Below are 17,583 nucleotides of genomic sequence, written 5' to 3'. Positions count from 1 at the left end.
ACTTGACCCACCCCATCTGGGAATACACCCGCCAGACTCATTCTGCTTCTCAGATAAGGAGAGCTCCAGTAACAGCCTCGTAGAAAGCGCTCCCTGAATCAGGAGAGTTGAGTTTTCATCCTAACCTTACCAACAAACTTGAGAAAGTGACTTCATCTATCTGGGATTCAGTTTACTTTGTAAAATGAGGGATATGGACTCCAGGATTTCTATGGATCTTTCCGGACCTACAGATCCATGCATGATTCTGTAAATAGTTTCCCAGTGATTCTTCAGACTAGATGATTTCCTGGGCTCTTCCTGTCTTTAAGAGTTTGATAGGGAGAAACTGAGGTGGGTTTTTGCTTTTATCAGAACCTTTCCCCCATCTCATTTCCTCCCTCTGCCCCCTACATCCCCAGGTAAAGATAATAGTGGCTTAGAGGCAGAGGTGTATTCAGGCTGATACCAGTTCCTAAGACCTAGGTCCTGGAGTCCCACTCCTGAGGGAGGGAGAGGAGGAGACCAGAGTCTGGGGACCATAGGCCTTTGCCTCTAGCAGAAGGGATGCCCTTCCCTCCACATATTCCACAGTTAGTGTTTCCAGCTCCCAAGTTAGGGATGATTGAGGCTCTACTCATATGGAAGACTCTAGCCCTATACTTCACCTCATGTACAATCTGGGACGGCTGACCAGGGGAGTCTGGGGACTATAATACGGCTCCTTCAGGATGGGGTTAAGGGTTGAGAGTAAAGGTGGCTTGGCACCTTCACAGTGTAATGAACCTGAGACCCAGGTGCTCGTTCTGATTCTGTTACTCAGAATTGGTATGATATTGGGCAAGTAGCTGTACTTCCCTGGGTCTCAGTTTCCATCTCTATAAAAAAAGGAGGAAGTTGGACCAGCAGGGTTTCAAAGTATTCTTCAGCTTTACCACGCTATGTCCCAAGACCCAGAGTAGGTGTAATGTTGTGTTGTAAGGTGCTTTTCAGCTGTGACATTCCATGTTCTAAGGTCATGTTCAGCCCTAATATTCTATGATTCAGTGAAACCAAGAGGTTATGTTCACCCCAGGGTCACTTGAGATTGTGCCTGGCTTTTCCATTTCCCATATTCTCGAGACTTTCCAGAAATCTGCGGAAGGGATAGGAGAACTGGGAGACCCTAGGGAGGACCTCCTGCAAAAACTGCTGTATGTCTTTGCATTGCTGGAGCCCCTACTTGGAAAGAAGCAGAGGCTTCAGAGAAAGCCAGTAGTCTTCCATGAATTACACTATATAGCTCCATATCCTCCCTCATTCTCCCTTCTCCCTCCCTCCTGCCAAGGAACTTCTCTTGTAGGCCCAGATCTCTGGATGTTCCTGGGTCGTGGGATCAGGGGGCCATGGACTAAATTCTGACTTCTCCCTTCTGTGGGGGTGGGTGTTTGAGGCAGGGAGAGTTTGGTCCAAGAAGCCCAAGCAGAAGGTGTCAGGAACACTCTGAATTCTCCAAACAGAGGAGAAGGGGATTTAGAAAGAAAGAAAATCAGCAGAGTTCATCCAGGAGTCAGGAGATAGCAAGGGCTGCCAGACCTTTCCTAGGTCTGTCCCTGATCACTTGGGAGATACTACAGTATCTTACACTATTTGAGTTCCCAGGTACATCATAGATCATCTGGCCTTGGACTTCAATACTTACCAATGCTCTCTGGACCTCAGTTTCCTCTTCTGTAAAAGGGGAATAATACTTGGAGGGCTTTTCAAAGTGCTTTGTAAACTTTAATGTATCCTGTAAAGGTGAGTTTTCCTCCTCCTCTTCCCATTATTTTATATTTAACACTTTATAGATGAGAGACCTGAAGCCCATACAGGGTAGTGACTTACCCAAGTTCCCACAGCAAGTCAGTGGCAGAGCTAAGATGAGAGATGGAGGCCACCCAACTCCTGCTCCAGGTTCTTTCCTACTCCCTCTGGCTGCTTCATTTTGGAGCAAATTTTTGACCCATTTTGTGTTTTTCAATTGTATAAACTGTACAAATTGTATTTACTGGGACAGTTTCTGGTTTGTATCCTATCAGAGTAGGATGCATGCAAGGAAAGTGGATTTGTACATGACTGCCTGGCTGATTGTCTGTGCTGGAGGGTGCGGGGATGAGCCCCAACAGAGGTCTTGTCAGCTCTGTTCTTAGGGGCTACGTTCAGGGCCTGGAATCCTGCTCCTTCTCCTCAGGGTGGTTGATTCTTCCTTCAGAGAATCCATTTAGTGGAAAGAGCACAAGATTCAGAGTCCAAGGATTTGAGTTTCAATCTTAGTTCTGCTTCTTGCTGTCCGCCTTTTGGGGATTCAGTTTCCTCTATCAGTAAAATGATAGGGATGTACCAGGGTCTCTGCCAGCTCTATGATCTCATCTTCAACTTTAGGGAAAAAGGTAGCTTTGACCAGCAAGGTCAGGGGACACATACACACATACAGTCAGCCTCTGGAAAGGCTTGGTGTCTTGGGAGAATGTTGAGATGATAATTTTTCACATTTCTATGGTGTTCAAAGGTTTGCATACATGTTCCATATAGGATATCTCCAGCCTGACATAGTGAATCAAGAGCTGGCTCCTGAGTCAGGAAGAGCAGGATTTGAGACCTACCTCTGACACTGTGTGACCCTGGACAAGTCACTTACCCCAAGCAACTCCCTAAGTCTTGAAGTGACCAAAGTGTTGCTGATTTGCATTGGCATGAGGAGTCTCCTCATTGAGAATTCTCTACGTTGATAAAATTGCACACCTGGAGCATAAAACCCTCCAAAGATTTAAAGGATTCTTCTCTCACAATGCCTTGGGAGCTAGATAATACAAGTATTCTGGATAGGAACTAGACTTGTGATTCCGTTTGTACAGGGAGCTATATTTCTGTGTAGTATATAATATTGTATATACACTATAGATGTATATATAGGTAAGGAAACTCCTTCTGCCAGTAAAAATCAACCCCTCCCTAGGCCCTAGGGCAGACATGTGCCTGCCCCTTAGCCACATGCTGCCTACAACACTGCATCGAACTGGGTTAGAATGTAACTGAGAAATATTTAACAAAATAAATTAAACTACAATATGACAAAGGTATAAATCAACATGTAGCTGGCAAGCCTGTTTCTTTTGGAGTTTTACACCACTGGCCAAGAGTCCTTAAAGGGTCAAATGACTTATCCAAGGTCATATAGCCAGGGAGAAGCAGGATTTGAACTAAGGTCTTTCCTGCTTAGAGGCCAGTTCTCTATTATCTATGCTATCTTATTTCTCAAGTACTTTTATTCCCATCTTATACATGAGGAAACTGAAGCGGAGAGGTTAGTTACTTACTAACAAAAATAACATGTTTATAGACCTAGCACTGTGACCTGGGGTTTAGGGTGACCTGGTTGGGTCAGCCTGGGCTAACCCAAAAGAGATTAGAAGGGGTCAGTACAGAGGACCAGGGCCAGAGTCCTTGGAGTCAGCTTCTTGCTCATATTCCCAAACCCATTCCTCATCTAAAATAAGAATCCATAGCAGGGACAGGCGTCAGGGTCAGATTTCTTCAGAACAGGGCTTCTTAACCTTTTTCTTGAGGCAACTCGGTGATGCCTCAGGGAGGCAGAGAGATATACAGGTAGAGTTCTGGGCCTGGGGTCTGGATAGATCTGAGTTCAAATCTAGCCACAGACACTAGGTGACCCTGGGTCAGGCATTTTATCTCGATTTGCCTCAGTTGAGGCATAACAGAGGGATAACAATAACACCTATCTCCCAGGGTTGTTGTGAGGATCAGATGTGATAATAATTAATTATAAAGCATTCAGTACAGTGCCCAGCACATAAGAAGTGCATATACATGTCAGTTATTATTTTTATTATGAGCCCTTTCTCCGAATAACATTTTAAAAAGAATCACAATAGAAAAAATGTTAAATTTTAAATAGAGGGTGGTGAAAATAAAGATATATTTTTTTTCCCATCCAAGTTCACAGATCCCCTGAAATCTAACAGCCGTCGCCATCAATCTGAAAGAATCTGAAATACTTTTTGTTGGGGGTGGGCAATGGGGAGAAACCGATGTCCTAAGCCACCACCCCTGGACATTCTTCAACGTGGCTTAGATTCCTAGGGATCCAGGGAGATAGTTTCAATCTGGTGTCATTCCAAAGGGAAGAGCAGAAAACTTGTAGAATATTCTCTGGCCTTCACTTGCCTGTTTCGCATGATCTTTGTCTCCTCCGCACTGAAGAAGGGACCACGGAGGTCATTTAATCCAATCTCCATATTTTACAGATGAGGATGCTGAGGCCCAGGGAAATTGAGTGACTTACCTAAGGTCATGTAGGCAGTTAAGTGGCAGAAACAGCATTTAAACTGCCTTTCTATGCCAAATCTCCATGTTCTTTCCTCCATACCACCCTGCCCCATCTCTCTGCTCTCTCCAGCCCAGGATCCCTAACTTAGTATCACAGAATTTGGAAATGGAAGGATACTGAAGATCATCCTGCCCTCTCATTTTATAGGTATGAGGTAAGGGAGGCAGGGCTAGACAGCATTTCATTCACAAAAGATGACGCCATGAACAGCAAGCTCGACATCTATTATAAAAGTTAATGATGTGACGTGGTGGTTAATAAGGCCAAAAAGACCAAGAAAAGTGACAGTCCCATTGTATTCCCTATTGGTCAGAACACACCTGAACAATTCTGGTACCACATTTCAGGAAGGACATTGACAAACTGAAGGGGAACTTTGAATTAGCTTCCCATTCATTACATACAAGAGTCAGTTGAAGGAAGTTGGCATGCTCAGCCTAGAGAAGATTTATGAAGTGAAATATCTCAAGGGTCACAATGTAGAAGATGGATCAGATTTCCTCGGCTCCAAAAGTTAGAGACATAAACAGTTAAGTGGAAGCTGTGGGGAGGTAGATTTTGGCTCTATGCATGCGGAAAATTTCTGGCTATTAGAGTCACCCACAAATGGACTGGGTGCCTTGGGAGGTATGGGATCCCCTTCACTTGGAATATTTAAAGACTCGAAGATACTTTGGGGGTATTATGGCGATGATTTCTGGTCAGGTATGGGTTAGATTGCAGATACAACATAGGAAAGTGAGGCCCAGTTAGGTGAAGCAGTTTGTCCAAAGTAACATGGAATGGTAAGTAGCTGAGCTAGGGATTCAAATCCAAATCCTCTAGTTCCAAATTCACTGTCCCCTTCTAGTCTGACCTCTCCATCAGTAGGCCACAGTGAGTGTTTTCTATGGACTGAGAATGTTAGAGCTTGAGGAGACATTGGAAGTCATTGAGTCCAACCTCATCTTTGTACAGAGGGGGAAACCAGGGCCCAGACAGGAGACAAGACCTGCTCTAGGTCACACAAATTATTGACAGAACCAGCCTGAAACCTATCTGCTGCCCTTTTCCACTAGACCTAAACCTCTGTCACTTTTTGGTTTATTTCTCCATATGTCTTCTCCCTGGGACACATTAGTTTATGGAGGGTTCAGTCCGGTTCAAACATCGACAGATCTCAAAGCACCATTACCAACACTCTTCTGTCTCCAGTCACCCCACTTGCTGGCTGGCTCTTTCCCATAGAAGCCTCCTCCCTCAGACCTTTCGTGTTTCCCTGGTGCCTGCCTAATTGTGATTACGCTTTGTTTTGATACCGTCCCCCCTGGCTGGCCCCACTGGCCATGGGGAGACAGGATGGGGCGTCACACTCCCTTCTGTCTCCCCATTCTCGTCTGTGGCTGGGAGGAGGAGGGGGAGGGGGAGAGAGCAGGCATTCGAAAAAGCCCCAAAGGACCAAAATAAACGGGTGCTTATCTGATCTCCCAGCTGGCCCTGTTATCTGATCATTACATAATGCAGTCCAGCTGAGCCTCTCCTTGCTGATAGAATAAGGGCTTGGGAAGGAGGGATGAGAAGAGAGAGAAAAATGTTAGTTATTTTTTTCACACTTTACTAGCGATCAAATAATTACCTTCATTCCTAGAAAGGATGTGTCCGTCAATTGTCCCGTGATACCTCTCATCGTCACTGTGATTTCCCAGACCAGTCCAGCTCCCCTATTTGTACTGTCTTCCCCACTGGAATGTGAACCTCCTGAGGGCAGGAATAGTCTTGCTTCTTCTGTGCCTGTATCTCTAGCACTTAGTACAGTGCCTGGCACAGATGCTTTTTTGCTCATTCATTTAGAACACTTCTAGATTTACAGAATCTCAAGAATTGTAGTGTTGGAAGATTCTCTCTTAAAGGACAACCATAGAGATCAGAAATCTTCTTGAGTGGCCTGTGGCATGTTAATGTGTGTTAGTCTTGGGCAGTAACTTCAAAGCACCAGGGTGGTGCCCAATGACCTTGTCCCCAGTTATCCTCCCTTTGGTTACTGACACGCAAGATGGTGCCTGTGCTGCTGGTGAAGAGATGGAACTCTTCCTAGAGGGGACCTCATATAGGATAGACCTATATCCAAAAGTCTATATTCCCTGGGACAGAGAAAAGGGACCCGGGGTTGGATGAAAGAGAGTCTAGGGGTCAATAGAAGGTTCCTCTTACCCTCATCCCCCCTACTCCTCCCCCTTTCAATCAGGCTGGCTTCTGTTCCCCACCAAAGTCCATCTTTGATCTCGAAGAAAACAGGAAGTGAGCAGGACAAGATGGAGACACAAACTTCCAAACAGTCTCCCCTTCTCCATCCTCCTCCTCCGGGCTCTGCGCATTCCTCAGGACGAGGTGTAGGGGGCCTGCTTCCTCTCCCCTTCCATGCCTGGCAGAGTAAATTTCCACTCTCTTCCCTCCCAGCTCAGAGCTTCCTGTCGGCCCCAGTGAGGGGAGGCCCAGAATGTAGTCCGGTCATCCTCCTATTTCCCTCACTCCCTGGTATCATGGGATCATAGAGCTGAGAGCTAGAAAGGACCTTAGACATCATCGAATTCACTCCCTCCTCACCTTTCAGAAGAGAACATTGAGACCCAGAGAAGGCAAATTACTTGCCCAAGGTCACAGAACTAATTAGCAGAACTGGGATCAGAGCTCCCAAGTGTCCCCTAGGGTTGACTCTGAATCCATTAGTCCCCTCCTAGACCTTTTAAGTTGGAGAGGCCTTTCCAGATCATCTTTCAGCTTCCTCATTCTACAGATGGGGTAACAGAGAAAGAGGTGAAAAGTGATTTGCCCAAAGTCACAAGCAGGAAGTGGCAGGACCAAATCTGGAAGCCAGGATTCCTGGCTCCTGGTCCTGGGACCTTTTTAATTTAGCACATAACAGTACCTTTAAATGACCAGGCCAGATGTTTTCAATGATTTAAATAGTCAAAAAACAAGTACTGGATTAGTTATCTTTTTAGCCCTCAGAGAACAGAAGACACACTTTCTTCCCCCTCATGTTGGCAACGGACACACACACACACGCACGCACACGCACATGCACACGCACACACACGCACACGCACATACATCCTCCTCCTCCTCCTCTCTGCATTTTCCCCACCCACTGTCAATCCGTTATATAACAAACATGTATCAAGTGATTACTATACATGGGAAATGCAACTACAAAAACCAAAGCTTGCCAAGAAGCTTCCATTCTCTCCTGTGAGCTCTGCTGACTTGTGGGGAGAAGGGACGACCCTAGAAACCCAGCCTCTGACTGTGCTCAGCATCTCTCATTTATAAAATCAGATGATTTGGACTAAATGACCTCAGGTCCCTTTACACTCTAGTTATGTGATCCAAGTATGCTAGGTTAGCACACTACAACAATTCTTTTCCTCAGGCAAGACAGGGGTGTTTGGGGAGTGGGGTGGGGACAGGGACAGGATACCTATCTGTCATTCTGGGGCAGGCATCTGGTTGACACATGGGCAGGGCCACTGGGGCAGGGCCTGGAATTGTAACTGTCCAGCCAACTGTAGTTTGGTAGGTATAACTGTAACTGGAGTGCCCCACCCTACTTCTGGCCCACAGTAGTGCCAAGTTAATAGAGTATCTATATGAGGAGGCATCCCTCCACCCCTGATTTCTGTTAGCTGAGCTCTGGAAGACTTGACAAAAGCACACTTGGAAGGACTCAACAGTTATCCTCAACATCTTGTTAGCACCCAGCAGAAAAATTGAGGGTCCCACCCTAAACTATCTCTACCATTTAGTGGTGTCAGAAGAGGCAGTGAACAGCCTCTGCAATGCATCATCCTTAACAACAAAGATTTAGTTCTCCAGTAGGCACTGGAATATGCACTCAGAGGGACACCAAGGTACAAAGGAAAAGTCCAATGCATCGGACAGAACCCAGGGCTTTTAGAGGAGGAAGGAACGTTGAGACCACATAAGGTTACCCCTTCATTCTCAAGATGAGCCACCAGAAGCTCCAGGAGTTGTGTCTTGTTGGAAGTCACAGAGCTAGCTAGAAATGGCAGAGTTAGGAGGAGACTATCAGTCTCTGTCACCAAACCCTGGGCCCAGCATGATCATCAGACTGGTCCCATAAGAGAGCATGGATTTCTTTTCTCCATCACATTTAGTTTTAGTTTTAGGTTTTTTGCCCAGCATGACTTAATAGTCAGCTGGTTTGGAATCTAGTTAAAAGAGACTTGACATAAGCAATGTCTCTAGGAAAGAACAAGTTTGGGACTTGGTGCTCCCCTAGGAAGTCTTGGGGGTGGCTGGGGGGCCTCCAAAATAGGGACATGGTGTGACCAATCCCATGGTAGGAAAATGGGTCAAATTCTATTCTCTCCTTGGTAGCCAATCGTGGCATTTTTTTCCAGCATAACCACCCTGATCTCTTATCTCCCCACATTCCCTGCCTCTGCCACTTCTCTCTGCTATGCATGCTCCCACCTTTCTTTCCCCTTCTGAACCAGGCACCAGGCCCTCAGGGGAGTCATGGCCTAACTGCTACCTTTGCATCTACAGCAGCTGCTGCTAAGATGCTTTTGTGAAACCTCATCTAGCACACCCACCCCTTTACCCCCCAGATCATCCCTCACCTTGATGGCAGAGGGCCTGGGATATGGTCACACAAGATAAGCAAACATTTCTTTGTTGCTGTCCTTGCTCAGTTGTGACCCCATTTGGGGTTTTCTCTGCAGAGACACTGGAGTGGTTTGCCATTTTCTTCTCCAGCTCATTTTACAGATGAGGAAACTGAGGCAAACAGGGTTGAGTGACTTGCCCAGGGGTCATCTAGCTACTAAGTGTCTGAGTCCAGATGAACTCAGATGAACTTCCTGACTCCAGGCCCAGCACTCTATCTACTGCACCACCTAGCTGCCCAAGCAAACGTGAATGGTTTGCAAATATGCATCAGAGATCTCTTTACATCCTCTTCCTCTTCCCCTTCTTCCAAAGCCACCCCTCTTCAGGACTTCCTTATTACTGTCACGGGCATCACCATCCTTCTAGTAGCTCAGGGTAGTGATCTGGCCTCATCTGTGCCCCTCACCCTCTCTTATCCTACACAGATGCCAAATTATGTCATTTCTTCCTTCCCAACATCCTCAGCATCTGGAATTTGAGCTCTGTTCTCTCTATTTCCAGAGTTCCCTTCTCCCACAGCTACCGTCCCAGTTCAAACACTTGTCACCTTTCTCCTGGACTATTACAATAATCTTCCGGCTAGTCTCCCTAACTTAAATCTCTCCCTCTTCCAATCTCGTGACTCTTCAGTCACTGCTCTGTGCTCAATCAGCTCCGGTGGCTCCCATTGACTCTAGAACTAAATATCATTTCAACTTTATCTCTCACTCTTTTTCAACTTGTATTTTTATAAGTTTTATAATGTACATAGTTACTAGAACAGAAATATACTAAATAATTTATAAATATGTAAATGTAGAAATATTGAAAGTATACGCTCAAAATTTGTTTATTGTTTTTATTGATGAGGTACATGACCGAAAAAGTTCAGAGGTCTTTTTGGAAAAAGCTCTAGACCCAAAATGAGAAACTGAGTCACTTCCTTCACCTTTGGCCTTTCTGGGTTTTGATGGCAACATTTACCAGATATTTAATAATTGTGATTTAGGCAAAAAGAGAGGCCAAGGTGATATATTGGATAAAGAGCTGGCTTAAGTTTCTGGGGAGTCTGAGTTCCAAGTCTCACTGCTCCCAGATAACTGACCATCTGACCTTGGACAAGTCATGTAATCAACTGTCCAAGCCTTGTTGCAGAGCAGATGAGGATCTACATTGGTGAAAGGAGTTTCCTTATTAGGAGTTCTCTAGTGAGTTCCCAGTGAAATCCCAAGTCCAGTCCACATGCAAGGCTCTGGATCGTGGATGGTTTTGTGAACTGGCATTAGAGGTTCTATTCTATTCTATTGCCAGTTCTGTTACTGATTGAGCTGATGATGACTCTCCTTAACCTACAGGGCATTTTTATTCCTTCTCAGGTGTCCTCAGGACCCCAGCGAATAGGTGAGAAGAGGGAAGAACTACCTAGTCCCAGAGATGGAAACTTCCATTGCCCCTTATGGGTTACAGCACTCAAGACTAAGAAACTAAGTTATAATTTTCTCAAGCCTGGTGCTCTGTGTTCTGGGTCAACCATCGGGCTGCCACAGCCTGGGTCAGTCACACATCCTCAGTCATATACTCACTGAGTTGTGATTTCCTGACACCAGTATCTTCCTTTAATCATAGTATTCATTTTAGTAATTTAGGAGAAACAATACCCCCTTGCTTATCACTTTACCTACCATCTTCTCAATGTAAGGCATGAAGAAATGGTCAACAGACTCAGAATTCCAGGACCTAGCCCCTGATGTGGAGTGGGGGGGAAGAGGAGAGGGGAGAGAAGAGCACGGGCATTTCTTTTTTAAAATAGTATTTTATTTTGTCCAGTTACACAATTTTTAATGTTTATTTAGAAAAAGTTTTTGAATTTCAAATTTTCTCCCTCCTTCCCCTCTAAGGCAGTAAACAATTTGATATAGGTTATATATGTGTAATTATATAAAACATTTCCCTATTAGTGATGTCATAAAAGAAAAAACAGACTAAAATGAAAAAAAACATGAAAAAAACAAAGTGAAAATAGTGCTTCCCAACCACCTTGTACGGTATATACTATTATGATCTTTTTTACATGAAAGAAACTGAGGCAGATAGAGGTGAAATGACTTGTGTAGGATCACACGACTAGAAGTCCTGTGAGGCTCAGTGTGGACTCAGGCCTTCATGACTCCAGGCCCAGTGTGATATCCACTGCCCCACCTAGCAGATCCGAATTGTGCATTACAGTCATGTAATAAAGAGAGTCCTAATCCCTCGCACCATTGAAATGCTACGATGAGTGATTTGAAGAGCAGAAAATACTATCATATCCAGCTTCTTACGTGCTGACCCTTACAACCCTCTTAGGTAAGCAGGGGAGAGAGTTTGAATCCATTTTACAGAGGTGAAAAACAAGCCTCATTATGATGAAACAACTTGCCCAAAGTCATGAGACAATGACTTGTCCCAGATGTCAATATTGGGGGTGGAGGGTCTGGATCTCAATGTCCCCCTACCTGATCCCTAGGGGTTGTGAGGAAAATCAGACTGAGGGGAAGGGCAAAGGAGTAGTGCTGAGTGTGGAAGAAGGGGAAAAGAGGCAGATTATAGGTCTAAAGCTAGAAAGGACCCTAGAAGTCACTTAGTTCAACCCTCCTCGTTTGATAGATGAGGTTAAGTAGGACCTGAAGAGATTAATTGACTTGCCTAAGAAGTACACAGTGGTAGAAAAGGATCCGAAGCAGAATTCAAACCCAAGTCCTCTGATTCAAGAGTCAGCACTCATTCTGCAATATCACATTGTCTCCACACCTAGGCTGTCTATTCCACTGGTGAATGAACTGTCCTTGGGGCCCATCCTACCTCTCCCCCTTCCTCTCCTCATCTGTTTTGCCTGTGGATAAAAAAGAGATCCTTTGTTATGCTTCTCAGTCAGAACTGGGACTAGAACCTGAGCTTTCTGACTCCTGCTCCAGGACCTTTTCCACTTTGAAAGCAGGGTCTATAGTCCCCCAGTCATCCCAACCTTCTTCCTCCTCCATCTCTCCCTCCTTGCCCAGATTAGGACACTGACCCTAAAGGTGACTATGTATGTTCCCAAACAGGTTCTCTGGAGAAAGCTGCCTGTGACCTGGAACTCCCAGACTCTGAAACAGGAAAGGTGATATACACCACAAATCAGGTCTCCCAGGGTTGTCTGGGTCAGAAATCCCCTAATTCTGCCCAAGAAGTCCATGTCCTCAACCTGAGGTTTTCAAAGGTGAGTGACTCCTTGCCCAGCTGTCTACAGGGCCGGCTATTACAGCCTGCTCAAGGGAAGTCTCCCCCAACCTGACACCTTCTCTCAACAGTAAAAAGAACCTTGAACAACTATTACTGCCAGGCCTTGATGCCCTGGGGTGAGGGCAGTGCCATGGACATCTTACAGAGAACAGGGTAGTTCTTTCTAACCAAGATACCCATCAGAAATTCGTTTGCAAATGTGTAAATTTTCCTCAATTTTCTGAGTGCTATCTTCAACTAAATGGGTTTCTTTGTGGGCTGATTGGGGCTGGTAAAGCCAAATGACAGGAAATCAATCAACAGGCATTTATTAAGCACCTATATGTACCAGGCATTATGAAATGCAAAGACAAGGGAAACAGTTCTTGTCCTTGATAGATAGACAGACAAAAGACTGATAGACAGACAGACAAATGGATGGATGGATGGATGGATGGATGGATAGATGGATGGATGGATGGATGGATTGGTGGATGGATGGGTAGGTGGTTGGATAGATAGTTTGAATGAACATCTATTAGCACTTACTTTGCACCAGGCACTGTGCTGAGCACTAGGGATACAAATACAAGCAAACAGGACAGTCCCTACCTTTAAGAAGCTCACATTTTAATGGGGGAAGACACAGAAACATTGATGGGGAGTTTTTGCTCAGCATTCATTCCCTTTTAATCTTGGAGCTATAAGTATGTGATGACAAAAATGAAAAAGTCCCTGTCCTCCAGGTTCACCCATTTCAAGTCTGCTAAGGCTTTTTGCAGCTCTGAGTCCTATGATCCTCTCTGGGACTCAGGGCAGGGACCCAGTTGCTTCCCTCCAAGCAAGATACAGAAGGAGCAATGATTGGCCCCAGGTTCCATAGTCTGTGAGAATCCTTAGCCTTTGACCTTTCCTGACCTGAGGCCTCCTCTATAGCTCATACTCCAAAGGAGAGAGAATTTCTCTCATGGAGTCTGGAGATTCCCTAAAGTCATGAGTTTTCCATATGTGGTCTAGTACAAGTCCTTGGTTAAGGGGTCCCCTCTGGGGTAGGCAGTGTGGCAACTTCAAGGAGATGAACCACCAGGAGATGGGCCACCAGGAGAAGCCACTACTGGCGGGCCTGGCTTTCCTATCTCTGATAGTTCTGGGAAGCTTCTTGTAGGAGCAGGGGCAGGAACAAGCAGAGGGGCAGGGCTCTGTTAAAGGTGTCCACCACGTCATATCATGACCCACAGGATACAGGAAACCACTGTCCAGTGTCTCACAGGTTCCAGTCGGGCCCCCTGTTTTGAACTGTGATAAGACAGCTTCAGAATAAACACTCCTCAGAAACCCAGGCCAGCAGGACTGATTCAGCTCTTACGTAGATTCCAGTAGCTCTTATCCCTTAAACAACATAGGCTGGAAATGCTGAGATTTGAGGATTTTCTGATTAATAAGACAGTGACTCATTCTTGATGACAATGGCCAATCCTGTCACAGACCAGGGAAGGCTCCTTCCAGTCCTTGGGTAAGGGAGTGGGGGGTTCCTGCCACCTCCCCTGGGGCCAACTGGGGATATGAATAGGGAGGCACTAACCCTGTGATTTCTCTGGTATAGGGAACTCCCAGGTGAGGACACTTCCCCTACCAATACAGATGGGCACTTTCTCTGTAACTCTTAGAGTTATATAGAGAGCCAAGCGGTTGAGTGATTTGCCCAGAGTCACATATCCATTTAAAATTTTTTTATATTATCATTTATTTATTTTTAACATTCATTTAAAATTTTTTTGAGTTCCAAATTCTCCCTTTCTCTCCACCCCCTCCTCCACCCACTGAGAAGACAAGCAATGTGTTATCTATTACACATGTGAAGTCATGCAAAACGTATTTCTCCATATTAGCCATGTTGCAAAAAGAAAAGTAAAAAGGGAAAAACCATGTTTCGAAATGCACTCAGACTTCATCAGTTTTCTCTCTGGAGATGGATAGCATTTTTCCTCACAAGTCCTTCAGAATTGTGTTGGGTCAGTACAGATCAGAGCAGCTAAGTCTTTCAGGGTCGATTATCATTACAATGTTGCCGTTACTGTGTACAATGTTCTCCTGGTTCTGCTCACTTCATTTTGCATCAGTTTATATGTTTTCCCAGGTTTTTCTGAACTTATCCCTTCTATCATGGTCTTATAGTACAACATACTAGTTGTTGTTGTGTAGTACATTCCACCATAATCACATGCCATAGCTTATTCAGCTGAGAGGCATCCCCTCAGTTTCCAATTCTTTGCCACCACAGAAAGATTTGCTATAAATATCTATATACATACAGGTCCTTTTCCTTTCTGTTTTTGATCTTTTTGGGACACAGACCTAGTAGTGGTACTGCTGTGTCAAAGGGTATGTAGTTTTCTAGCCCTTTGGGCATGGTTCCAAATTGCTCTCCAGAATGGTTGGTTCACAATTCCACCAATAATAAAGCCATTAATTATTAGAGGCAGGACCTGAACCCAGGTCTTCCAGGCTTAGAAGTTAGTTCCCTAACTATGACTAGCTGCCGGCTGGTATAATAGCAATAATAGTGATAAAATAATTGCTAAAAATAAGTTAGCAGTTATATATAGCACATGAAGGTTTGAGAAATATTTTTTACAAATATTATCACATTTAATCTTTACTACCAGTGATATTAAACTGAAATAGAAACAGTAACCACTAATTGATGCATAGAGATACTTGTGGGCCTTATATTGATTTGATTGTTTTGTTATATTTTTATTTGTTTTCATAAATATTTCCCAATTTCATTTTATTCTTAAAGAGGCTGTGTTGGGCACCTCTGTTCACAACAGTTCTGTGAGGTGCTATTATTTTCCTAATTTTATAGATGAGGAAACTGAGGCAAGCAGAGGTTAAGTGACTTGCCCAGGATCACATAGCTAGTAAGTGTCTAAGGCTGGATTTGAACTCAGTCTTCCTACTGACAGGTAGAGTGCTCTATCCACTTCGACATCCCCTTACATTGTGGGAAGTATCCGGGGCCATCTCCAGTGTCCTGATCTTTATCTTGACTCCAGAGGACAGAGTGAGATGTGACTTTGCACAGCCCTGCCTTACTTATGTCTAAGTCACTTGAAAGTCAAGACATCACCTTCCTGATGACATGGTTGTCTTCCAGAATGAAGGACGAACAGTGACAATGTTCCCACATGTGACCTCATCCTCACAATGACCCCAGTCTGAAGGAATGGGATTATTAGAGGGGATTCATATTATTCTGTTGGGCAGCTAGGTGACACAGTGAATAGAGGGCTGGGTCTGAAGTCAGGAGGACCTTTGTTCATATCTGACCTCAGACACTTACTAGTTGTGTGACTCTGGACAAGTTACTTCACCCTGTTTGCCTCAGTTTCCTCATCTGTAACATGAGCTAGAGAAGGAAGTGGCAAACCACTCCAGTATCTTTGCCAAGAAAACCCTGAATGGGGTCGCAAAGAGTCGGACACGATGAAACAAGAGAATGCCAAGTGGGGTCACGGGGAGTTGAACATGAGTGAAAATGACTGAACAACAAAATATTCTACTAGAGCAGGCTGCAGGAGGCAGTACGGACAGTGCATAGAGCGTTGGCCTTGGAGTCTGGGAGACCTGCATTCAAATTCAGCCTCAGACACTTACTAGCAGGTCAAGTCTCTTAATCTCTCTTGGTCTTAGTTTTCTCTGATAAAATGAAGATAATGCTAGCACCTACCTCCCAGAGGTCTTGTGAGGACAAAGTGAGGGGATATTTGTAGAAGACTTTGCAAACCTTTAAGCATTATTTAATTGCAAGCTATTATTGTTATCATTACTTTTAATGTGTAAGGGGAAAGTTCATAAGACTACCTATGTAAATCACTTTGGAAAACCTAAAAACATCCCATGCATGTGAGCTTTTATGGTTGTTCCCATTTTTCTGATGAGAAGACTGAGGCCCAGTGAGGGATAGTGACTTGCCCCAGGTCTCACAGTGAGTCTGTGGCAGAGCAGGGGCTAGAATACGATGTGTTTCTTCCCTGCATTCTGTTACTTCTCTGGATGGTCAGATGAGACGGGGATCAGAGTCCTGGAGCTTGGTGAGCAACAGCTTGTTGGTGTCTGGGTTGGGGCTGACAGACAGTCGGCTCCTGTCTGGGCTTGGGCGGGAGGGGGCCTGGAAGGGGAGAGGGAGGAGGACCAGCCACATGGCTCCGCTCCTAGAAGAATTACTGGAAGCTGCTTTCTATAAGTGACTCCCAGTGTGCAGGGGACAGAGAGACAAAATTCCCTTTCCCGCAGTTGCTGGGTCCATCAACAATGGTCTCTGGAAAACACAGGCAATAAAAATAGAAACGGAGGCCCCACATGGCCCGGGGGTGGGGGAGGAGGAGGGAGGGAGGGAACCCTGGGGTCAGGCAGGGGCCTGCAGTCCTGGTCAGGGGCTCTCATTTTCCCTTCTGGAAGTCACATGAGCCTTACTGGGATCATGGCGGGGGGAGGGTAGGGATTGAGGAGGGAGACTTTTTGCTGCCAAGCATCTATCAGGGCTAGGCTCAAGAAACCCAGCACACAGAACCAACCTCACTGGCCTCTGTTTCAGTAATGTTTCACTCTTCATGGCTCCATTTGGGATTTTCTTGGCAAAGATACTGGAGCACTTTGCCATTTCCTTCTCCAGTTCATTTTACAGAAGAGGGAACTGGGTTAAGTGACTTGCCCAGGGTCACACAGCTAGGAAGTGCCTGAGACCAGATTTGAACTCAGGTCTTCCTGACTCCAAGCCTGGCACTCTATCCACTGTGCCCCTTAGCTGCCCAGAAGAAACCATAGATGTTCTCATATTCTTCAGGAGTTGTTTGAGACAGGGAGAGGTTAAGTGACTTGCCCAGGATCACACAGATAGCAAATGTCAAAGGCAAGATTTGTGCCCAGGTCTTCCTGACTCCAAGTCTAGCTCTCTATTCCCTGTGCCAAGCTGCCTCCATGAGAGTGCTTATGCCTGTACGAACGTCAATCCAGTACTGGAAAAAATGTGTCTCCTTTGCTCTGGAGATGCTCTATGCATCCTATGAAATGATTTATCTGCAAATAGTCCTGCTTTACCATTGTGTTTTCAAGTCTTATTCTCTTATTGTGAGCCTCAGTTTCCCTCTCTGTAAAATGGGGAACTGGTCCTTTCCAGTTCTTAACATTCTAGGATCCTATGCGCAGTAAGATCAACATTCTGCTATTGACTCTTAGGGATTTTCCCAGGTGACTTTTTCTAAAAATCTCCATAGATCTGTCCATGACAGAATGAGAGGAAGGAGTGACCTGATTGTCCTGGCCCCTGCACTGTCAGCAGA

At 45.1% G+C, this 17,583-nt stretch overlaps 1 protein-coding gene across 1 annotated transcript in view; it reads left to right on the top strand.

Moving 5' to 3' along the window:
* ENG (endoglin) overlaps positions 1-17,583 on the top strand; it is a 39,188-nt gene that overhangs the window by 719 nt on the left and 20,886 nt on the right. Inside the window, exon 2 of the mRNA XM_072632519.1 lies at positions 12,082-12,236. Coding sequence (XP_072488620.1) covers positions 12,082-12,236 — 155 coding nt within the window. The remainder of the gene's footprint in view (positions 1-12,081; positions 12,237-17,583) is intronic.

This window comes from Notamacropus eugenii, chromosome 1 (assembly GCF_028372415.1).
Source record: "Notamacropus eugenii isolate mMacEug1 chromosome 1, mMacEug1.pri_v2, whole genome shotgun sequence".
NCBI classification, from domain to species: Eukaryota; Metazoa; Chordata; class Mammalia; order Diprotodontia; family Macropodidae; genus Notamacropus; species Notamacropus eugenii.
This window is presented reverse-complemented; position numbering and strand designations above follow the sequence as displayed.